This window comes from Mugil cephalus, chromosome 1 (assembly GCF_022458985.1).
Source record: "Mugil cephalus isolate CIBA_MC_2020 chromosome 1, CIBA_Mcephalus_1.1, whole genome shotgun sequence".
NCBI classification, from domain to species: domain Eukaryota; kingdom Metazoa; phylum Chordata; class Actinopteri; order Mugiliformes; family Mugilidae; genus Mugil; species Mugil cephalus.
The window spans coordinates 1,520,472-1,545,715 of record NC_061770.1 but is presented as its reverse complement, the minus strand read 5'-3'; the positions used below and the strand labels follow the sequence as shown (position 1 = coordinate 1,545,715).

The 25,244-nt window shown below is 41.3% G+C and overlaps 1 protein-coding gene across 2 annotated transcripts in view; it reads left to right on the top strand.

Annotated features, from left to right (window-relative positions):
• Nucleotides 1-221: 221 nt before the first annotated feature.
• Nucleotides 222-25,244, top strand: part of prex1 (phosphatidylinositol-3,4,5-trisphosphate-dependent Rac exchange factor 1) — a 75,604-nt gene continuing 50,581 nt past the window's right edge. For both annotated transcript variants that reach the window (XM_047584995.1, XM_047584988.1), the window contains exons 1-4: nt 222-628; nt 17,256-17,321; nt 17,712-17,834; nt 24,662-24,766. In XM_047584995.1, the coding sequence (XP_047440951.1) occupies nt 485-628; nt 17,256-17,321; nt 17,712-17,834; nt 24,662-24,766 (438 nt within the window). In that variant the 5' untranslated portion in view covers nt 222-484. The remainder of the gene's footprint in view (nt 629-17,255; nt 17,322-17,711; nt 17,835-24,661; nt 24,767-25,244) is intronic.

The following is a 25,244-nucleotide window of genomic DNA, read 5'->3' as shown; positions in this document are numbered from 1 at the left end:
TATAGCTGTTAATCCGTCTTGTTTTGTGTTGTTGGACCCATTTAATAATGAGCCAGATTGAGGTGCATTCAGGATCCTGGCATATCATAGTGTAAATCGTGTGGTACAGATGTTGTTTGTTTGTGTCCTCTCTGTCAGAGCTGTGGTGAGCTGTGGCCCCGGTGTGTGTGTGCGCGCGCGCGCGCGTTCGTGTGTCAGTGGGTCCCTCCTCCCTCAGTCTCTGTACTCTCTGATGCCTCGCTCCCTCTCAGCTGGTGCAGCGACCACACATTCAGTCTCTCTTGCTTATTGTTCGCTACTTTCAGTCAACTTTATTCCAGCGTGTGGTGCGTTTTTGCGCATCAGCGCTTCGGCGAGGTTTTGGGCAAACTTGCCGTGCTGCAAAATGGACTAAAAGCGACCAAAAGCCAACACACAGAGTGGATACTAGGGAGAAGAGTGTTTCTGTAGTGAGCAACCTTTCTGAGGGGTGAGTTTTACCACCATGGAAGAGGACGACGGGCATCACGAAAACGGTATCCACACCGCCAAGGACTCGGACCGGCAGCAGCGCCTCAGACTGTGCGTTTTAAACGAAATTCTGAACACCGAGAGGGATTATGTCCGGACGCTGCTTTTCCTTCAGTCGGTAAGTTTGACATTACCCCTCACGCTGATCACGCTCGCTCTCCGCTCTCGGGTTGGACAGGAGCTGAGCGTTGCGCACCAAACTCCATACATAAATCGTTCAATTTAACGTTGCCTTTTAATTTGCTCATCCATCTCAAAAGCGTTGTATTAGACAACTAGTTTTGTTTGTTTTTTCCCCCAAATTGAATAGTTGGCTTTTTAATTCCACATACATATGGCATAAATGGGAAATAATAATAAGGATAAACCATGATCAATTTGTATTAGGTTTGCGTCCACGCGGGAAGCTCGTTTGCTCGTATCCTAAATGCCATGTTGTTATACATAAATCGAAAACAGTCTACAGGCTAGAGAGTTGTTTGCTGTATGCTACAGCGTGGCTTTCTTCAGTGTTTTTTGACAGCTTTCCTCCGAGATACCTGCGCCTAACTTGCTGCCTCTCAGCAACGCTGGTGTCATCAATGAAAACATTCAAATTATGTCAAGGATTCTCCTACATCACCTTTATTTGTGATTCAAGTGTTTTTTCCACATGGCCAGAGATGCTGGGGACATCGTTCTTTCGCACCTCTTCATTGTGTGTTACAGCTCACCTCAGGCATATGAGCATTCACAGACACCACGCCTCCTTTTCCTCCCTGACAGTTAAGAAACCATCTCAGCACTGTTGCTTAGTCGCTCTTTGAACATCAGCTGCCTGATAAATGAATGTCCTGATAATTTTTCACACTCCTTTCAGCCATCAACACCGTGCCATTGTAGATGGCTTCCACCTGCAAGAGACTGTTTGGTTTGTCACTTCCCCTTGTCATGTTTCATTGTCCTTTTCCTCCCCTCTTCCCCTGCCTTGTCGTCTCTAGTGCTTGTGCAGTGCAGGTGGCCCCTGCCTCCAGCTGATGTTGTGATCAGTCTGTGTTCAGCTCCAACCTCACTGCATTTAATGTGACTGTGGTTATTTTTATATTACTCCTCTCTTTTGACACCCCTCCCCACCACAACAAGGTCAAATGTCAGCAACCAAACTAAACATTTTTACTTGCTTTGGCACCCTGCTGACTCAAAGACAAGCACGGATTGTTTTTTATTTAAACTTTCTCTACATTTCTTATGAACAGTAGGATGATTTCAATGTTTGACAAATATTTGTCAAACATGGTCTTGGTTCCCTCTTTCCTCTGCACCGTCACATGCCAAGGGACTTCCTCAAAGAGCTTGAAAGAATAGTTTTCATGTGTGGAGGATGATTTGCTGCAGCAAAAGTGTCACAAACATTAACCGTGTCAGTTGGCGTTGCTAGATGTTATACTCATATATTGTACGTTTACTATGACGTGACCAGCCAAATCCTGGTCTGATTGAATGGATTTAAATTTACACTAATTCTTCCTCTCAGTTACACAACAGCCAGTTCAACCTTATCTACTGTTGCAAGACCGTCCAGGCTGCAGAGGGACATGCATTGACCTCCTCCTCCCCCTCAAACCCAGTTCCGGGAGTAGTGATAATGAGGAAGTCCTGCAGATTTATCAGAGAATTCTGTGAGCTTTCTCCTGTGACCATCTGAAAGCTGTCACTGCCAGTGCACATGAACCAGCGTCTTTTGATTTACACAGCAGGGCGTATGGTAACGGGCGAGTAATGTGGCCAGGCTTGAGGGATCTTCTGTTATCAGTTTTCCAGAATCCCCTTCATTTCAAATGGATATCAAGATTTTTCACACATTTTCAAAGTCAACACATGGACCTTCACTCAATAACAAACACAACATTTCTATTTTGCATAGTAAGAAAGGATATGGCAAATCTCTACTGTAGAACTGACTGTTTTTGTGTCATCAGCCATGACTTTAGGCTGAATACATGCATTTGACCTAATTCATTGTCACATATAAGCACATTCACTCAGTGTTGAATTAATTCCACCGATTGGTCGTTTTGGAGGATTTAGTTTGTTGTGCTGTGTAGAGTGATGACTGCATTAAACGCTAAAGTGTTTCTTTTATTTACCCTTGCCCACTGTCTACAATGGGGTCGTCAAAATAATAAAAACATGTGTCAGTACAATACAATACTGTTCAATAGTACTGCAAACTACAGCCTCTTAAATGAAAACACAGTTCACTTAACAGCTCTCAGTTATTTTAAACAAATACCATAACCATACCGAAGCTAAGACTTAGTTCAGGGAAGATTTATTTGAATGTATTCATTGTCAAGTTAATGTATACTTAACATACACTGTGTAAACAGGTGTCCAATGAATCTCCATCTGTGGCTGTTGTGTTGTGGCATAGGGGCTTACATCGAACAAAGCATAAAGAGCAAAGAAACATCAGTCTCCACCACCGCTGCCAACCCCCCACCCCCCACGTTCTCTGTCTAGAGTCCAGCCGATCCTGCTCCCCTTCCCTCAGCAGGGGCCAGGGTTTTGTCACCATGCAGCTCACTGTGGTGTTGATAAGGGAACTCAGGCTGTGTGAGCTCAGGACATATGGTTTCAGTAAAGATATAAAATGGTTTAGCATGGGGGTCGACAGGTTGGGAATATGTAGTCTGCACCCGCTATATATATTGTACGATCTTCTAATTATTTTATCAGCTGTTTTGTTATCATAAGTTATCATAAGGTTTTTTTCCACTATTTCTCTGTGACGTGATGCTTGTTGAGAGCTAACTGTGCATGTGTGGTATGTTTATGAAGTATGAAGTATGGTTAAGAAGTTTTGAATGGCTGAAACAGAAGCTGCGATGAAAACATCACACTGAACTCTCGGTCAGGTTTTCCAGTATTTAGATTTGTTCATAAGTGCTGTCTCTCGACTTCTCTCTTGTCTGTGGCCACCTAATGGCTTTGTTTTCGTCAGTCTCATTTTCTTTTAATCATATCCATGAAAGAAACTGAACAGTAGCTGATTGAATGGCAGCTCACCCACATGACTCTCTGCTGCCTTATCGCTGATTTATTTTCCACCTCCCTTTGTGCTCTTCCTCTACCTTCTAGATCTTAAACCCCTGCGCAGCATCGTGCCTCAATCTCTGCAATTGCACTGACACACAAAAGAGATGGTTATCCGGCTTTGGCTATTCAAGCTATTATGCATGTCACTCATCCCCTGGCAATTACCAGTGCCAACGAGCTCATCCAGTGTGCTAGAGGGAAGCATGTCGGGATGGTGGGGGGACTAGAGGTGAGAAGGGGGTTGGGAGTGTGAAAAGAGGGATTACAGGATTCATTTTGCTCAGTGTTATCATTGCAATTCTCTGTCTATTAACTTTTGGAGTAGGAGTCTCATTTGAACAGGCTGATCTCTTTTCATTTGCAAGTGTGTGGTGCTAGCTGCTCTCTTCAAGCTTTTGGCGCAACACACTCTCTTGTTTGTGTGTCAGTTGTTCATTTCGTAGTGCCACAGATTTGTGGGGATTTTCTTCAGGGCACTGCTTTGTTGATTTCCTCCAGGAAACTGGGTTTTCCCTGTTAATCCACTGGGTTATGGTCAGTGGAGTCATACCTGGTAGGGAATTTCCATCAAAACCAAAAAAAAAAAAAAAAAATAGCAGTTTGGATTTATATTTTGACCACACTGACCCATGTCCTGATGAATCCTGTCCAATAAACACAACAGTGGAAATGTATGGCCAATAAGTTACTCAGCTTTTTGTTGACCTTCCTTCTTGATTCTGAGAAGCCAGAAACGGGTAGGTTGACCAGGAAGGTCTCGATAATAGGAAACATCTGGAAGTCCTGCCTTCTTTGACCTTAGCTTTGGGCCACACACATGTGAGATTACTCCTCTAATGATATTGTTTGTTTGTGTGGCTAAATGAAATTGTGTTTTGATATGTTACTGCACATACAGTATTTCAGCTGATTTTTCTGCACGTTCACTAATAAGGTTGACAAGACTGGCTAACAGGATGACATGCGTACAAGCCCAAGAAAACACACATGCAGGAAGCAAGCTTTGAGCTTCCTCTACAAGCTCAAGCTTGTGTCTACCTCTTTCCTTTTTTTTTTTGGTACGTCCTATCTCTCCAGCCTCTCCCCACTCGGTGGGAAAGACTGGCATTGAATTTCTCTGGGCTAGAGCTTATAAATAGCTTAAGACTCTAACTCTCATCTTGGCCACAACGCTGGTGGTTTCAACTCATTGCAGCCACGCTGAAGTCATAAGAAGACAGGCACACTTCACATATAGCAGGGTTGAAGGAGTGGGGGACGGCCTGTGGAGTTTTAACAGCAGGTAGAAGAGTTACTGTGACAACCTGCTGAGACTTTGTGAGGGTTTTTATTATAAGTCAGTGAAATAAATATGCTAACCTAGTGTTAAATCAATTGTGCTTTGATAACTGTAGTTTATGCACCATAACCACGTTAGTGTTATGATGTAAATGAATGCCTTAAGTTGCCAGTGTGCACCCTTCCATCTTACTCTGGACAGTTAGTGGCTTGTAGTCTGCCAGACTAAGACACAGTGTAATAGGAATAAATGTCAGTTTCTTAATCCGGATGGTTTTTGTAGTCACATGTGTGTTGATAAGCTATTTTTTTCTTTGAAGCATAATACTGCAGCAGGAATTTTAAGAATTCAAGTTAACAAGTCTAAACCACTGTTACACCCACAGGCATGATGTTAACACATACACACTAGGGAATGTATAATGCCAAGGATTTTCCATTGGCATTATACATTCCCTAGCCCTTTAGGTCCTACCTGCCTAATCGTATAAACTAACCATAACCCCACTATCCCCTTTACACGAAAATCAAGTCTTAACAGATTTTAACCCCCAACAAGTTGTTGCCCTTTTGGCTGTCCTCACAATGTTAGTATTCCATGAAGAATAAGCTGCCTGAACCGAATAAAAACAAGGAAGCAGATTCTGTACAGCAGTAGAAAGGAATTTGAACATGACCAATTTTTGGTTAAAGTAAATGTTCAATGAATCAAACATTTTTCCTCAAGTTCTCCTCAGTGGTTATGCTGTTGAAGAGACCCAAATCTCAACTTCCGTCAGCTTCCGTATCTTTCTCTGTGTCAAATATTAAATCATGGAATGCAGACCGGAGAGACTGTTTGGGACTCTGTGGGACTCCGACTGGTGCAAACACTAAAAGTGAGAATGTGAAAAGTTCCACGTTGCTCTTTTCAACTGACTGACACATGATACAGCCAGTGACCTGGTCTGAATTGTAAAAGCCAGGCAACATGAGATCTGTAATGTCCCCTCGGAGATCATGGCCTGGACAAAGTTGAGACATGCACTTTCTCAGGCAGCAGACTGGGTGCTGTAGCAGTCCTGCATGTTTCTGAATGCACAGTGAAGTGCTACGGTGGATGCTTGTCTGCAGAATGACTTGGCACAAGCTCTCCCAAGAGAGCTTCCTATTTGGTTTACGAACCAGGGAAGCAGGCTTATGATGTTTGTTTGTTTTCGCAAGTATAACCAGATGTGTGGCTTCTTCCAGGGGTCAAAGGTCATGCCCAATGCCAAACTGCAGAAAGACTATACAAAAAACGTATCGCAAAGCTTACTGAGGATACAGAATATGTCAAAGATGTTTGGTAGAGACTGGATTAGATTACAAGCCAAGTCAAATATATTTATTTAGCCAAATACCACAAGACAAATTTGTCTTACGGGGTCTTTTGATGTCTTGTTGGGTCAGATTAAATGCCTCGCCTTTATTATATTTGCCAGCCATTCAATATATATGACACATGTCACACACACACAACACAGAAGGTTGTCTGTCATTTTTCGTGCTACAGAAACAGGTATGTCAGGGAGCTTTCACACCTATATTTCATTGTCATTTAGGGAGTAACTGATATAATGTTTTTACAATGTATTTAACTTGCGCTCTGTTCAGAGCAAGTAAGTCAAAGTTCTGACATGCCCTTAATACTATGCAATTGCAAAAAAGTTTTGTTACTGGTTTTGTGGGAAGGCTGGATTCCAGGAAATCAGGCTAGAATCATCAATCAAAAATGGAGCATCAGCAGCGGCCCAGTGTGACTAGCCTTTGTTACAGTTCAGTGTCTCATGTACTTGTGTTTTGTATGTGAACAAGCTCAAGCATCTATTATAAATGTTAAGAGAATGCACTGTTGCTGCCAGCCACCTACAAATGAGATGACGGGTCCTGGAGGCATCCAACGACCTATTCACCTGAAAGTTTCTCTCCTAGAGAACCAATTAAGAGTAGTCGTATTGACCAGTGGATTATGTGAGTTCTCACTGCAAGGCCACCCTCTGTAACCAGACTCAGCTCTGTTGATTAGTTCCATCATGAAGAGAAATCCTCTGTTCACCTCAGTCCAAATGGACTAACATGGGGGAGGGGGCCCATTTCGGCAGCCTAGGTGTGACAGCGGCCATAAACTAAAAGTACAATGTTTGAACATAATTCATCACTTTAGATTTCATACTTGACTCTACTCTCAGTATTGGCCAACTATTCAGACTTCCTCTCAAAGACTATGCAGTCTGTACATTTTGCCAGAAGAAGCTTTGCTATATATAAAAATGCAGATGTGGTGGCTTGATAGAGTGGTGTGGTAATGTAAACATGGTGAAAGGGTGTTGGCATAACGTTAGCTTTAAGGCTTTATTAGTTTTAAGGTAAACAATTTCAATTGCAAACAAATTAGTGGAGATCTTTGGCTGTTTATGTAGTTTAACCCGACTGAGCAATGAAGAGCCTGACTGTGTTGTCTTAACTGTTTATGACAGCAGCAGACAAATTCTTGGGCTTGGTTGCTGGAGGGCATTTATTTTGGCGTTTTGTTCTTTGTGGTGACATTTTTGCCAGTGAACATGGCATTATGAAAGGTTGAGTCATACATTCATGAGCAATTACTGTGATGACGTTGTTCCTACTTGCTGACAGGAAACCTTTTGGAAAATTGTATCACACTTCGACAAGTTATCACAGTCCGTTTATGTTTTCTTCCAGCTGTGATTTACCAGATTCTTTACGTGATAGTGAAGTGACTAAAAAACAAAAAGAGAATTTACTCCTTGTTTTAACGTGGATTTTGCCACTGCCGCTGTTCTCATATGCTTATGTGTGACTCATAATTTGACTTTCACTCTCAGTCTTCTGAACTTTCTATTCACACTAAAGGGAATGTTGTGAATCAAAATGAACCTGGAAGCATCACTTTCAGAAGTGGAAACTAAATGTTAGTATCCACTTCTGGAAGTGAGTTGCAGTTGTGACAGCTGTAATGCGAAGCTGAGAGATCATATAGGTCAGCTGCCTACTGTTTCCAGAGAAAAGAAAGTTTCAGACAGAAACAGTTCTGTTAGGTGATGTTCTCTGTCAGTTTGGTAAAGTTTGAGGCAGGGTGATATCTCTGATTTCCCTCCATACCTTGCAAAATGACCATTATTGTTCAGTGTAAGGCATTCATTTGGTTCTCAGCCACCATTTCATCTCCTCCTCCTGTCTGTGCAGACGGTTTATGTCTGCCCAGCTGAATGTCAGATGTGGCATTCTGAGTATGGTTTTGGTTGGTTATGCCATAAACATGACAGCAAACAAGTGCACAGGTATCATGGAGTTTTAGCTAAAATGATGCGTGACATCTTTTTTCTGTAGCTGGCCTTTGGTCTGTGCTTGGAAGCTTCACGCGTATCTGATGGCTCACTCTGCACCACACTCACCACTCTGATCCAGTTTGTGATCCCGACGTCTGTTGACACCAAAAAACATGCGTCCAAGCGTCCAGATGGCCTCTGCAATCTGGTCCAAGATGTTCTCTACAGATCACCACATGTCAACCCTCAACAGGAAAGCCATTTAGAAAAAAGGTTTCATAGATAAACCTGTGCTGATCAATGTCCCGTGCTGACAGTATGTCATGTCAGCTGCGTTGAACATAAACGGTACTAAAAGACCAGCACCACCAGCTGGTGTGGAAGTTTGAATCGTTTTATCATATATAGTGCATTTAAACTGATTTTCTTTGTGTGTATAATATAAGGTATAATAATAATAATAATAGTAATATTGGAGATAATGAAAGTGACCTATGACATACACCATGTCGACATGACCACCACACTAAAAAAGCTCAGAAAGAGGACTGAATCCTAGCACTGGTGAAATATAATTAAAGTACAAATGTGTGGCTATAAATGTCTGTGCTGACTATCAACAGGGTTGTGAAAAAAAGTCTTTAAATTTGGAGATATATTTTGTGGAAATTTATGTTACACACGATTGGCAGCTTGCAGGTCTGATGACGGGCGGACCACATACACTATTGGTACAATAAATTTTTTACTTTTTTTTTAATGACACTGATCTCTCACCAGGGTATTCTTCACTGTGCTGCAGCAATCACATGTTGTACATGCATGTATGCTTACAAAACTTACACATCCCCATACTGCCCTACCATTACTGTTGATGTTTGATTTTGATATCACTCGTGTATAACAATAATTTCCTATGGCGCACAACCAATATTCTAAATGTACACATATGTGAGGCGTACATAGTTAAAAGTATAATGTATAAAGTATAATGCTCCTCCAGATTCAGGCTGTGAGATTTGGCACCTCTATTGCTATTATAAATGCCCACCATGTGTAATTCATTCATTAATGAAACAAGTTAGTCAGGAAGTCTCTGGTCCAGCGTTGTCTGTCTGTCTTGTGCCGTTGAGATAGTGTCTCATCCCCTGTAGGGTTTAGATTCCGCCCATGTGAGCAGCTCAAAGAACCCTGAAGTTTAAAGTCCTTCAGAGCGGAAGTGAGTGAGATGGGGAGAAAAAAAAATTGGACAAGGCTCAAAGAAGACTTTGTGTTTTGGTGATTGGCTCTGCCAAAAAGGGTTTCTCTTGGAAGACAGCAAGGGACTGGTTGGTGGGTGAAGGGGGAGCTGAGGAAACTTTTGGAGGGTTGGGGAAAGATGTGAATTACGGCTTGAGAGAGAAAGAAGTCTGCTAAGGTTTGCTGGGGTTCCTCATTGTGGCAACGCCACGGGTCATTCTCTGGCTCTGCTGCACTCAGGCCACAAAGAGGGGATTTCTTCATTTATTTATTCAATTTCATGCCATGTCGACCCCAGAATGGCCCGCTCCCTCTCCAAAACTGCCCTGTCTCCCTTTGTGGCTCGCCATCCCAATTCTCTTTCCAAAAAGAGAGATGCTTAATGGATGCATTGTTTTTAGCTTGTTGTTGTTTTCTCTTGGGTAAGGAGGGGTAGAGAGTTTGAGGCTGGTGACCTGAGAACTGGCATAGAAATGTCCTGAATCTAGGGATCTGTGATTCCGTTTGAGGGTTTTAGTAGTTGTGGGAACCACAGCAAATTGAAAAGGGGCTCTCAGGGACTGCTGGAAAAAAACTTGACAAGTGTTTTAGCTTGTTCTTGATATACAGGGTCTCTTGTGAAATATCTGAATTGAGTAAGATGGCCCAGCATTGTTACTGAATGCTGATGTAGCCATGGGCTACATGAACGGAAAAATGTCCCAGCTTTCCTTTCATTGACATGATCTTTACTCACATTGCGGAAAAGCTGTGTTCCTAATGGAAATAATCAAATTTAGTATTTAAAAAGTAATGATGTGCATAGGGTGGTGCAATCTGATTGGTCTGCTAATAGCAAGACTAACGCAGTTTGAAGACTGCTCTTTAAAGGACTTGTTCCATCAAAAAAATGATCAAGGACAGAGTCGACACGTGTGACAGTGACACCATCTTGTTATTGATTTCCCACATGCAAATATAATTAATAATTAATAAAAAATCAAAATAATTTCATTTTGGCTTCACTTGGGTTCACTGTCAGCACAGTGGCAGCCAAAGCCACCACACACATCACTTATCTTCATTTCCAGTCCAGGAATATACCCTCCTTTTATTGAACGCTGCTTCTTTATTTAGTTTGTCTATTTTAGAAGACTGCTACAGCTACAAATGACTGTCACTTTGCTTGTTTATCTGTATGAGACACAAGAAACAACTTTCAGTCTAACACATCATAACTACAGCTTCAGAGTTGACAGTCAACATGCAGCGGGATCCCTCTTCCCGTTAGTCTGTGTTAAATAAAATGATAAACATGAATTTTGACTCTGAGTCCTGACTCTGAGTGATGCTTAAGAGAACATCCCCTGCTACCAATAAAACGCAGCTTTTGAAACTCCACTCTGTTTGTCAATTTATGAAGTTTTCTTACTTCTCTCTAGTTATGTTTCTGTTGGTTTCCATTATTGTGCTTATGACAGTGTTGAATTTCTTGTGATAAGAAACCGTTTTGAATATTTAGGATTTCCACCATGTAAACAGACATGTAATCATCTCGTTTCACAGTAATGAACTTTCTCTCCAAAAAAGCTAATGTTACATCATGCTAAATAGCTTGGCTTCTTCTCAGAAACAGATAGGGCAGACGTGAAGGCAGCAGGCCTCTTACTCACTGTCCAGTGGAGCAAATACTGAGCCCACACCAGCATATGGTCCATCTTCATCTTCACACCTTCCTGTCTGGCCCCTCGTCGCTCTGATAGACCTCAGCATTTAGTCATCCGTCCAACTGACACTGAGACTTCTGCTGTTGAGTACGAGACTATTCCTCATATGCCTCATACAAATCAGGATGTTCAGAATGCGACAGGATTTTTCTATCTGCTATGTATTAAGATGCGAAGCAAAATAATGGCTAAACACTAAATTGTGATTTTGAATTTCTATTTGTTCCTTGCAGTTCACACCAAATAATAACAGTAGCTTCAACTTTTTATTTTGCAATCATAACTGCCATTACAAATAATTTCCAGTGTTCAGAGCACAGTGAGATTTATTTGTTTGTTACATTTTGGTTTGCACGCTAGCACTAAACTGTGAAACATTACTTAGAACACCGCTAAATTAGTGCCCATGTCATGTACTTCCTTTTCACAAAAGCCGCACTTCCTGTCCAGAAAGGACATCTGCCGCTTTTGTGTTTAGAGGCACTGCTTCAATCTGCTGACTGTTTATTTTTTTGACCTGCTGAGTTGGACCTCTACCTATCTCCTTGAAAAGAAACAACATTTTTGTCATGATTTCGGTGTCTTAAAAAAACATTGTCTTTTGTTCTGTGCGATTGCTCTGTTTTCACTTCCTGTTTGCATGCCACACAAACACGGATGTGCGTGCACAATTCTTCTGTTGCAGTTTGGGGCTTTTTAACTTGTCTTCAGCTTTTCTTGCACATAAATTGTTGCATAAGAAAGGACACTGAGTCGGCTTGGTGGGATCCCCTGACCTTACTTCATCCTAGTTACATTATATTGAAACAAGAATGTCTTCATGTTTTTTGGGGGAGGAGAAGTGATGTCACGAGAATTCTTTGTGGACAGAAACTAGATTTTGAAACATGCATATTTGACAAATCTATTCGCCGTCTGTGCCACATTTGATGTGCTGCTTTTGTAACACAGACGTGGCATTTTTGTTGTAAGAACAGTGGTGTATTGGTTCATGTGGACGTTTTTGACACCAGTCAGTCATAATGCGGAAGCCCCTTCAGATGAGCTCACAACAATGCATACTTATACCAAACTTACCCACCTTTTGTGGGCTGTGGTATTTGCATTCTGTGATCATATGAACTATGATCACTGTTGTCTACATTTCCTGTGGACGTGAAAGCATTTTTTTGTTTCCAAATGCAATGAATTCGTTGTTGTGGCCTGTACAATAGGCATTAACATACGTACAGAAATTTGGACAAAACAAAATATATAAATAGAACGGAACACTCTGCCTTAGGTGCAGAAAAACCTTTTGTTGGTTCAAGTGTAAAAACACCCTTGTATAGCGGTAAGTGAGTGCAAAGGAAGGGGTGTGGAACTGTGAAAATGCCAACAAAAAGCTACTGTGCTATACAAAGCTGACAGCCTTGTTTCTGGGAACTCTGGGTAATTTAGAACTGCTTCTTACGGTTTAAGTGAGATCATTGAGTCTGCATATCTAAAACCTAGGACCTACATTCCATTGGCTACTGTAATAAACAGCTGATTTAAACAAATGTAGCTTTAGTCTTTAACATTTAAATCACAGAATATAAATACAACTGTTATGCTTTCTTGCTGTAGCTCTGTCAGGTACATGGAAAAAGACCAAGCCAAGACATTTTAATAACCGGTGACATTTTGCTAATACCTTCTTATTGCTGTCAGCACTTAAGAGTGACCTTCAGAAGGTATTTCTGTTATGAATGGAACCTGACTAAAGGCTGAGGATATGGAAGAATAAACAGTATGTGTGCACCGCCCAATATCACTAGAGAAATGAAGATGGCCTTATCTATTCTTTCTTGCGTTAAATGCACTCAGGAAATAAAAGCATATGGTAAGTGTAAAAGTGTAGAAACTTTCAGCTACTTCCTTTGGGCAGGATGTTAGAGTTTCCTGGGTTTACCATATTGAAATATCAATAATTTAATAGTGGTATAATATTGCATTAGTGCTGTACTTGACAGCTACTTTGTGGTTTGTCAAGGAGCCTCATGGTCTTGCTGCTAGTCTCTTGTGGGATTGCATCATGAGCAGTTTCCCCTAACAGCCCATCGCCCCTGTGGCAAGAGACCATCATGTGCAATATCTTTGTTGTGCTCCGTTCTACAGCTGAGGCCCTATCTGAGTCATTATTATGAGTCCAAGAGTATCAAAAACTGAATTTGTGTCCCATCTGACCAACTGTTGTTACCGCACTGATTGATGTCATCTCTATTTTTAGCTGCTGTAGAGTATCAAGGCACCTTACGCACATAGTCTGCTGTGAGGGAAAACCTGCACAAGAAAGGCCAAAAAATACAATATACAAATACATTGCTCCATTTTATCTATTGAGCTCTATGATCCTTCATTTCAATCACCACAGTTTGCACAAGGCAGTTTGTTTTCAAACATAATCATCTCCTATTTCATCTACATCAAATCCATACTCAATTGTGGTCAAGAACAGCCTGTAACTGATTCAGATGTCAGATAAGTGTGTCCCTTTGAACTAATGTAGACGGAGCTGTTGTTATTCATGCACACTCGACTCACTGATGACAACGTGCTGAGGTCAGAGAAGAGCCAGAAATGGTCACCTGAGATGGACATATGAAAGTAAACAAGGACCTTCAGCCGCATCCTGCTGCCTCTCAGCATGTCGACTGAGAAGTAATTAGCTTAACAACTGCATCCAGTGGGTGGAGCAGAGTTAGAGTGTTTGTCATGACTACTGTGTTTCTCATAATTGATTTTCTTTCCAATAACAACTAGCTAAGAACACACTGTAGAAATATGGCTCTTTATTATGCATGTCTGAATAACTTAACGTCAGGTGCTCAGAGCTATTGTCCTTTCTGCACAAATGATGTGTGACTTTTAATATGCTGAGGGTTACCTGAAGGTTGTTCTATATCAACAACCAAGGGCAGCTGCTTCTTTTGTGTTAGTAAACCATTACAAATAATTGGCTGTTTTTTTTTTTTTTTTTTTTTTTGTTTGTTTGTTTTTCACACTGGTAAATAACCAATTGCAACATGTTAACAAAAGACACACATAGTTTGTGAGCACTGGTAACCTGTCACATACCAAGTTACAAATTTAGATTGTTGAGGAAGTCAAAACAAGTCTGGTTGCTCTGACTTCTGCAAAGTTAGAAGTCACTGACTTGTAAGTTCTCTTGGCAAGAAGTTACCGTACAATGTTAAAGAAAAAATACGAAAATCAACCTGGGTTGTAGATTACGTAATTATGGTGCTTGACTTTCCAAGAACAATGAACTGCTGTCCATCAAATGTCAACATCTTTCCAGTTCTACCCATAGTTGTGCTGCAGGTTTCTGTGACTGGCCTTTAGCATGGACTCAGAACAGTACGGACTGCTAAGATTTAGAATTTGAGTAAACTCAGACATGTTTGGTGTGCATGCTCTGTTTATTCTCTGTGCTGTTTTCGACTCTGGCTCTTCTGAAGTTCACGTTTCTGTCATGATGGAGGACAGACAGTGAAAGCTTCCAGTTTTCTTTCCAAATAAACCTGTGTGCTTTGTGATGGAACAATGAAGACAGCCAATACAACCCTGGCCCAGTCCGGCCGCTTTGTGGGGGGAGACCTGAAATGAAAGGAGCTCTTTGTTGCGTCTTCCCAACATCCTCCCCGCTGATCCTCCTATCACCACATCTGTGTGTCACATTTGTGTAAGAAGTGAATCCTGCCTCGATGGTAGCTGTCTAAGGTGTCAATAATGTTTTCGTCCTTTGCCGTCTTTGCTCATGTCTGCATCCCTCCCTCCCGCACTCCCTCTACTTTCCCCTGTCTGAAAGCCACCAAGGAAAAGCCCTGTTTCCTTCCTCTTCTCGTCTCTCCTGCCGGGGATCAATCTCTCACATGAGTGACTCCTCCAGTGTGGCCACGGTACAAGTTGCCATATGGGAGATTTAATTAGTATACGCCTCAAGCACAATCAGCTCCCTCCCAAAACCATTCGAGAACATGATGACTACTGCTTCCCTTTGATATTGGTTTTAATTAACTAGGTCACAGTCTATTGCTAACTACCTTTACTTTTTATTTCAGTACAAAATAAGCCAGTAAAAGCTGTAAAGATTAAAATAATCTGGACAATCTGCCTTAAGACTCTTCAGTCTCTGAGGAAATTATAAACTTGCTGCTTGCTTCCTGGTCTGCTGAGTTCTATCTTTGGAGCAAACGTGTGATTACAAGTGTCAGTCTTTCATTACAGTGCAGTGACTTACTGTAAGTAAACTAGCAGGCTGGTGTTATGTGTGACTGTGTATAAATTACAGAACTTGACCCAAATTACAAATTAGATCTATTCTTCCTCCTTAAATCTACTGATACCACTGTCAGTTACTTGGAAGTAAATTTGTTTGCACCTGATAATGAACCTCAGTACTCTAATACTGGTCAATACAGACCCAACATTTGGCATCAATGTTTGGTCATGTTTTTACTGGTTGTTGAGTTAATCCATTTGCTGCACTAAAAAGGGACACAAATGCAATAAACAAACGCATGTAGCAATATGACTAATCTTCATAAATAAGGAAAACCTAATTTTCAAATGGTGTATACCACATGGGCTAAAAGTCTCGCATTTGACCTTTTTGCATGCCACTCACTCGCTGTTTAAGCACATTTCCTGTCTATAACCACTTCTCTATCTGTTTCTGTAAAAAATAACTCGGTCTAACTTTACACAGCCAACCTGCAGCACTTATCAGAGCCAAGTGTCATCTTCTTTTCTTCTTCTTCTTTTTCTTTGATGATTGTAGGCTCTGGGCAGACCATCTTGGAGGTGCATTACTGGCATCTAACTGCAATGCTAAAGTTTGTTACATATTGTAAACCCAGTTTCTAGGATGACAGGCACTCAGTATGTTGCTGTAAAGCACTATCATGTGAGGACAATCCGATATCTTACCCAATGATAGTACTAGTGCTGAAAGTAGGACACCCCTAACTAGAACCACTAGCTTTGAAGTCACAGGTGAGAGCTTAGAGGTTAGCACAAGTCGGTAGTTAGTAACACTTTTCACAGTTACTGGTGATAAATCATTGAATGCAGTGTTTCTTTCCTTTGTAACACCACTGATCCACATGGCAAGCTATCAATTTTCAGACTGAAATGCAGGCAGACACAACAGAAGGAGTCTGCCAGATGAAGGAGGTTTCAGGAGTAGAATTTTATTCGTCGCTTTGGGGATACAGATCTCCTTTCCTCTATTCCTCTCTTTTCAAGAGAGCACTGGCGTCTGGAGATGAGGCAGACATACTGAAGCAGGTTAAGCTTGCCAGACACAGTGTGATAGACAGAGAAATGGGGAAGAGAGAATAAAAGAAGCTGTTTGCAGATTCACTTCCCTTCTCTTCTTTTTTTCCAAGTTAGGATTCTGATTGGCAGGCATGAACACGCGCACACACACACACACACACACACACACACACACACTCACACACACACACACACACACACACACACACACACACACACACACACACACACACACTAACTGAACTCCACAATTTAAGCAAAGCTCAACTTGAACCCATTATGACCGTCTTTGGTAAAGCAGTGTGTGAGAACGCTGCAACAGTGAAGCGCTTAGTTTGGCTGATGTCTTATAGCTGCTAAATGTTCAAGCGCATTAGATTTCTCTACAGAAGATCCATACAGTTAGCTTTAAATGCCTCAACAATGGGAAAACTTTCATGTGTTGTCCTGTAGTCCAAAGTACTGCGGTATGTAGGGGACAGCAAAACAACAGGGACATGTCTGTCTCACATCATAAAAGGTCATTTTGTTCAGTGTACATGTGACTGTCAAAGGCATGTGTTTATACATATCTTTACATATCATGTAAAATCAATATAGCACATGCGGTATTTGTTTCCTCAAAACCAAAAGTACATGCAACCTACTTCAGATTCCAGACCATTCATGTATGCACAAGAGATGGTATGCAATTGCGCAAACTTAGCAAACCAGACATAGAGGAGGCTTAAAACTATGTCCTCACTGATGAAAAGTCTTCAGTGCTCTTCTATATCACCAACCAATAAAAGTGCTTATTTTAAAATCTCACTTGTTTCTGTTTCCTCCTCAGGCCTTTTTGCACAGAATCAGACAAACTGCAGATGACCAACAGTGTCTCTCACCTGAACATGTGAAGGTATGCTAATTTTGCACTCTACAAGTGAAATAAGTCACTAAATGGCCAAAAGTGGTGACCTAAATTGTCAGCAATTCACAGGAAAAAGTTGAGACCAGAATAACTATAATGCCAGTTTATGGCGTCACATCACCGTCTTCCATTTAAAAGAACTTGTTGCTGACTTTATGGCCTGTAGTGGGAATGAAATATCACCCTGCAAATAAGATAATTAAAAAACATTTTCTGTACACTCATGCTCATATCAAATATTCAAACACTTGTTTCTGTTCATTTCCACCTGTGTCCCTCTATGGGTCACTTCCTTGTTCTTTTCGACCTCTTCTTCCCACCCATCCTCATGACCTTTTCCTTCCTTTGTGTCCCTTTACATCATCCTCTTGTGTATAGATTCTGTTTTCAAATATTGAGGACATCCTGGAGCTGCACAAGGAGGTGTTGTCTGCCGTGGAGGCCAGTCTGCAGCCTGAACCCCAGCCTCAGCATGCATTGGGACATGTGTTTCTCCAGTTTGTAAGTGCATGACACACATACACGCACACACACACAACAAAAAAAAACAAAACAGCAGACATTCACATAAACGCACATGGGCACACATGTGCTGGCATGCATGGATTCTCCTTCCATGCAGAAACACATACTCTTTTCATGGGCTACCCGTAACCACAGATGCAGGGAAAGTGTGCAAAGCCTGCTGTGAAAATACCCCTTCATTCTCTCACATGAAACACCCCTCCCATCTCCTGGTCGCTCCATTCACCAACACACTCCCCTTACAGACCACCCCCTTTACTTTCCTGCATCCTGTCAGGCAAAAGACTCTCACTTCCTTCCAGCGCTCTTCATGGGTCTGAGCTACCATCGCTTTCTTTAGATGCTCCATCCCTCTAAACAGTGATTCCTCTCCGTTCTGCAACTCCACACCAAATGCACACCACATCACCCCAGCCACCCCTCTCCCCTCTGTTTGAACTCGTTTGGCCCCTGAGGAACAAACAAAGAGGGTTCTGTGTCCGGGGAGGAAGAGATGGTGTGTCACTCAGCGAGGGGACAATACTGCTGCTGGTAGTACTCAATCTCAAGCTCCTTCTCTCGCTCTCTGCTTGTCTCTCTCTGATAAACAATCCTTAGTTCACTTTCACTAAGGCACAAAATACATCAATCAGGTATCAGTCTGCTCCAACAGCTAGAGAATAGTGTTGCAGACTGGAGTTTTAGTTTCTGAGAAGCAATTCTTTTTAAATATTAGTACTGACTCTGTTTCAGTTTTCACAGCAGATTTTAAATGTCTCTATACCTGAAACCACGCAGACCTCTTATGAAAGACGTCCACTTTTTGTTGAGAAGTCATTACACAGTCAGTCACTATCTGTCCTCTACAATGGTGTGGCGTGAATGACATTTAATCACGACTGTAGATAGCGGCTGAATTGGCTCATCAAAATGTATCTTCACACATGTGCGAACTGTCACGGTCATTCAGGCTGTCAGTGCGGAGAATTGATTAGAGGAGCTCAGCATGTTTTTCTTTCCATCGCTCTGTGGTCAGACTGACAAATATTGAGAGCACAATGGATGGTAGTAGGGAGGTGGCAAGTGCTTTGATTTCTATATGAATATAGAAGTAGCCAGCGTTGGGTACTGGTGTGATGATGAGTCATACTGATAAAACAAAAGTAAGAACGACTATCATCACGAGTTCTATGCTTTGTAAAGTAATGTCTTAATAGGGTTCTCGATTATAATTGCATGATATAAACAGAAATCCATACAGTTAAGCTTCATTTTAATTAAACTATTTATTATATATGTCTATGGAATTAATTGACTCGTCAGTCTATACATTTTCAGAAAATACTGAAAAACAAACACAAGTCACAGTCCAAAACAAAAAATATTCACGTTACACTGACATTGTTAACTGTATAAATTAAATTAAATTTAAAAGATATAAAAATTTGAGCATTTGTGTTCAAGACCATTTCATGTGATAAAAACTACAGCCTGTGAGCCATTATAATCAGAATAATAATTACTTATTAACTGAAACACAGTCCCTCTCTTGGTTTGTCATTGCTGTGGTATGCTAAATTATTGTTTATCTTACTAATGATTTTAAATATTTGTTGACTGGAAATTCCAGAAACAGACTCAAACCAACAAACCATGTGCTGAACCTGCAAAAAACGAAAGGGAAAAAACTTTGTGCACATAGTTTTTATTTTTGGTTTCGTCTTTTCACTGCATTTCTTACATTGCAGACTAGTCTGAAAATTGTGCCACTGTTTGTGTGTCTTTTGGTTGAAGCATTGAGCTTCCCACACACCATCTTTTGTTACTGCGTATCAATTACACTTCCCTCACCAACCCATGACCTTTGTCTCCTTCAGCACTGACACCTCTCAGCCAATCGCTTGGCTCCGTCTGGTGCCCTCCAGCCGTAGCCCTTGACCGCGAACAGAGGTCAACACCATGACTGGGATTTGATTAACCTCCTGCATTGTTCCATAAGACTGTCTGCCACTCACATTTAGTGAAGAAAAGTGGGAAGATTCATTGCTATTCAAAGTCAGATGTTGCCAAGATGGCTTGGGAGGCCGCAGATGTAAAAAAAAAACTAAAGTGCATTAGTCTACACACGCACACACACATGCACACGCAGATGTTAAGCCCTTGTTTAAAAATCACGGTAGGCTTAGAATTATTCAAACTCTGCAGAGGTGAAAAAGTGTTAGAGGAGAAATCAGAGACATCAATATTTGCTCTCTTTCTGGGAATGTATATGTGAGCTCTGTGCAATAAGCAACAGTCGTGTCATTATGCGTTTTGTGAACTCTCTGAACTGCAGCCATTATGCTTTGATTTGATGTGATTCCTCAGCGTGTGATACTACCCTCTCATATAGCCTCAGGAATAACATTCCAGTGATGAAGAATTCAAATAAAGACTTATGTTTATCAAAGGAACAACCAAAGTCATTGAGCTATTCTGGGTACAACTAATGTCTTTCAGTCTATCATAGTAACCCTGATGTTTTAAATTGGCTCAGTAGAAATGAAGGCTTCGCAATTAGGCCCCAGTTACATTTATAAGCTAATTTCGGACCGGATGCATCGACTGTGTAGTTGTTGTCACCCGAGGAAAGGAAATACCTTGCAGTGGCCTTTAGTTGTAAACATAGCTCCAAATAGGCATACTGTTTTTGTGAACAGAATGGTTCAAATGTAGATGATGATTGAGAGCTGAAGGGGTTATTTCAGGTTCCGCTGCTGAATATATCCAGGAGGATTGGAAGTGTGCACAGTGGCTACATTTACTTGTTCAGAGTCAGAGTCATGCTCAAGTTTACACTAGGAACAGTTTAATTCAGAAGGTTGTGTGGGACACTGTCTTTCTGGAAGAGAATCATGTCACTGTGTTTGCTGCACCTGGGGATGTCCAGTGTAGTTGTAGCAAGTTGTCATTCTTTGCTAAATAATTGAAGAAAGCAGACAGGAAGAAATTGGTTTTCTGGTTTAATGAGTAGCAACCCATTGTTTAATGAAAAGTCAACCCCCAGTTCCACGCTGCTTTAAAGCCACTGTGCTGAACTTTTTTGCTCATAATGTAGCCTGTTCAAACTGTGGGCTATTGTCATTTTCATCAATTACTTTCTGAAGAATACAAAGTACAAAGTGTCGAATATGTTTTCCACAACGTTATCCAAACCCTTTGGCAGGGAATACAAATACTCTGTAGTGCATTGTAATACTCATCATGAGTCTTTGTCTTCAGAAACAGTTGGGGTGATATTATTGTATGAAACAAGATGACCTGTTTTTACTGTGAATTTAATTTAATTTTCACTACTGTAGCATAATATCAGCAGCACCGATGCTTGCGGTATCTGCACAGTGGTAGTGAGCCTGTTTGCATTCAACGGTTGTCTTCTCTGTAAAGCCAGATTTACGGGTGTCTCTCAGTTGTCGGAGAAGCACAGAAATGTCTCCCTCCTTCTGCCTTCTACACACCATCTACTCAGACTTCTTTCCACTTTTCTGTGTAGCAGGGATTTCAGAAAAAGTAACTGCTGATGCAAATTCACCATTCCAGTCAAATGATATTAGACACAGTCAAAGTACACAGAGAAACACAAGTGACTGGCTGCGGACTAACTTTAACAACCCTGTAGTCCTCATCAGTAGACCCTTTGTGGGAGTATAAACCAGACTTAAGCCACAAACCATTAATGGCTACAGCTTAAGATACACTTAAAACTTTAATTGTAGGTAGGTCATCACGGCATAGTGTTTCTGCTAGGTAGCATATTTCTGCGGCAGGACTTAAAGGAAAAAAATATTTGACTGGCCATTTGTTTACCGGACTGTATAAGATAAAATAGATGTCAGTGTAGGACACCTCTGGGCTTTAATTGGAGTTATTGAACCGGCTTGTCACTGAAGACAAAGGTGACATGACTTAAGATGGATAAATAAACCTCTGTCTTGTGACAGATACATAGACAGATATTTTCTTGACATGATATCTTTGCCTCATTTCTGGTTACTTTGACTATTTTACTTTGAAATCTATGACAAGCGTGTTTTCAACCAGAAAAGGGTGGGGGTGTGTTAGCAGAGTTCTCGGATGTGTTGGTCTGATGTACTGCAAGTTATGCACCCACACACATATTTAATATTTGTAACATTTGGCACGGTTCCGAGGAGAGACACAGCCAGCATGACTGTCACACACTGCGTTTGCTATTATGGTTTAGTGAATTTTTATTAACACAGTGGTTTCTTTGCGATGGATGAGGGAGCCTGCTTTTTTATCATATGGTACTGCAAGGGTAAAGGCCACTTACCTTGTAAACAAAACCTTATTGATAGGAATGAATAGGAACCACAGCTTGTTTAGTTGATTTAATGAATAGTGCAGACGGTGATGAATAGCTGTGTTAAATATACATGAATTAGAGTGAACAAACAGGCAGAACAACAGGTTAATCCTCTACACATGTATCCACAATCTGTTGCCACTATCAGACTCATCTGTGTATTAACAAATAGAGCAAAATGATTCCTCTGACTGTGTGTTGTATTAAGTCAGTTTGACAGATTCTGGGGTTTCACGCCATATGCTGGCCCAGCTGCTGCTCCCAGTGGTGCTTTGGATTGGAATCTGCTGCCAAATGTGGTTTTGGGTGTGTTTGTGTTTCAGCCCATGTGGTAGAAACTGCCCACCGTTTACACCGTGCTGCTCACATCCACAAAAGATTTTCAGCTCCTTCTGGTCAAAGGAGAGGGCCGAGTAGAGGCAGAGCTCTATAAAAAGAGCTCTTTGGCTTTTTCTGTCACCACCACTGGGTTACCATGTAAAACACACATGCACTAAGCAGTGACATATTGTACTTTGTGAAGATCGTGTGGGAGTCAAACCACTTGCACACTTCTTTTGCACATCCGTGCCTGCACAGGATGCTGGCACCAGTTTGTTATTTTAAAGATGTTGTTTTACCTTGTAGAACCCATAAATGTATTCAACGATCCTCTTTCATCTCAGTGACTCAATATTGTTTGTTGCTTTTGTAGTATTATGAAGAGACCACCTTCAAATGCAAAGCCTTCAGGCAACAACTTTTCACTTCAAGTTGAAAGTGACGTCCAAGCACCTGCAGTTTTGGATTTCACTTACTAGGCTGTTTCAAATGACCGTTTCAGTTTCTAGACCTCAAGATTAGGCCCCACCAGGCTCAGGGTTTCACATCCCAATTACTGTAGCACAGTTAAGAATACACAATAGGCTTTAACAACCTACTAAAGTTAACTGCAACTGTGATACTGTGTGTACATTGTTCTATTTAATATTCTGCATCAATAATGCATGTTAATGCACACTGTATATACAGGGCCAGGTGTTGTGTTACACATTGCAGAGAATAGATATTTATGCATCAGGGCTGTTTTGTCTTGCTGCACAGTGTCATGCTATCACCTAAGAAAAAAAGGAAGTGTTGTATCTCGGCACGCAGTTTATTTATTTCCACTATGACGTTGACTGCTTTGAAAAAGAGAAGTGTGACAAAGGATGTTGATGGCTGTTGGTACATATGTACAAGTAGGGATTTGAAATGTTCTCTGAGAGACAGAAGTCGTTGTAGTTACACTGTCGCATGATCAGAGGGGGGTGGACGTAAAAGTACTGTTTCTTTTTAAAAACAGGCACAAATAAGTAGTCTTCCAAATAGCTATAGTATATTTGTTCAAGTCGTACAGCCGTATCTAAGACTTCTCAAATAACACAAAGGTTCCTCCTCTGGTAAAGAAGTGAACATACTGTTCATGTGTATTTATGGTTTAGGAGTCATTTCATCATCCCCTGATTAGACAATCTGCTACATACACTATACGTACATAGTACAAGACAGTAGTCCAGTTTGTATCTCTTAAGTGTGATCAGAAACTTTGCGGACGTAACCATCATAAACTGAACTTTTTTTACTAACTTAAGCACATGAAGTGGGAAATGTCTTTAAACAAGACCATTCGAGGAGCTCTTGAATGGATCACATCAGTTTTTGGTCACTCACGTATTTCAGCTGAATGCAGTCCAGTTCAATGAAAGTTCTATTCAACTGCGTTCATACAGTATCATGTCAATACATATAACTGAGTTGTGTCTAACATCAGATATTCTCATTGGGAGATTTGGTGGTTTAAAACCAGGTGTGTACACATGAGAAAGATCACACGTAGTCGAGACGTCATGTCAGACATGTCCACAAAGGCTCCCTTTTCCTTGATTAATTTGCTCATTATTTTTCAGTTACTTCTCTTCTGGCCACCTAAAAGATGTTACAGTTATTACAGCCACACCTTTAGCTACAGTATTTACATTATGACAGAAAAGAGAAAGAGTGGCATTGAGGGATGCTGCACTGCATACAGTATAAAACTCATTATCACAAAAAAAAATACACATGCAGCTTTCTCAGAGTGTTGGTGCAGTTTTCTGATGATACGGCCCAGTCCTGCATTCAGAACTGCACAGTTTGAAAGTGACAATGGAACAAAAATGACTAGTTCGGATCCCCCTGTGTAGCTGCAGCCACTATTCTGATCTGGACAGCCAAGACAGGGAGGTTATCCTCCACTCTGCTCTCTGATAATACAACAGAATCATGTTAGACTGCCAAACTAATCTGGGACTGTCTCCTCAGTTTCTTTTCTGTGTTGTCAAACTTTCTCCTATCAGCTGTCTCAGTGCATCATTCAAGCATAAAAGTAGCTACTAAAAATGCCATCAAGTCCCTGGAGTGCAGTCCTGACTTGAGTTTTTTTTTTTTTTTTTTGCAGAGGGAGAGATTTTCTGTATACGGTGAGTACTGCAGTAACCACGAGAAGGCTTTGCGGCTACTGATGGAGCTGAACAAGAACCCCACCACCAGGACCTTCCTACTGGTGAGATTATTTTCTTCTTGGTATCTTTTTCTGACTCCTTACTTATGCCCTACATTGCTTTCCTCCTGTGGGCCTTAATTCTTTCATCCTCATCCTCCTATTTCCTTCCAACATATCACCTCCTTTTCCATGTTAACACTTGAATAAAAGGCAGAAACCCTAACAAGGTCAGAAGGTTCTTCCTGCTTGTACAGGATGCAGCCACCATCAAGGTCACTTTTGTGTATTGTTGCGCTCGTAGTGTTTCCGCTGCCAGCTGTTTCCGTGTTTTGACACCCAAACCTTTGGGCCCCAGACAATGAACTCAGAATGGTGACGGGGCCTTTGAGCGGGGGCCCAGCCAATGAAATCATCTGCAGATTCTGGGCCAGCCAGCTGTGGAGTGTTGGCAGCCTTTTCTGGGACTGGCCAAGAGATCTAAGGCTGCACGTTTGTCACTGCCTGATGGTTTGCTTCCATGGCATTATTCTGACCCACA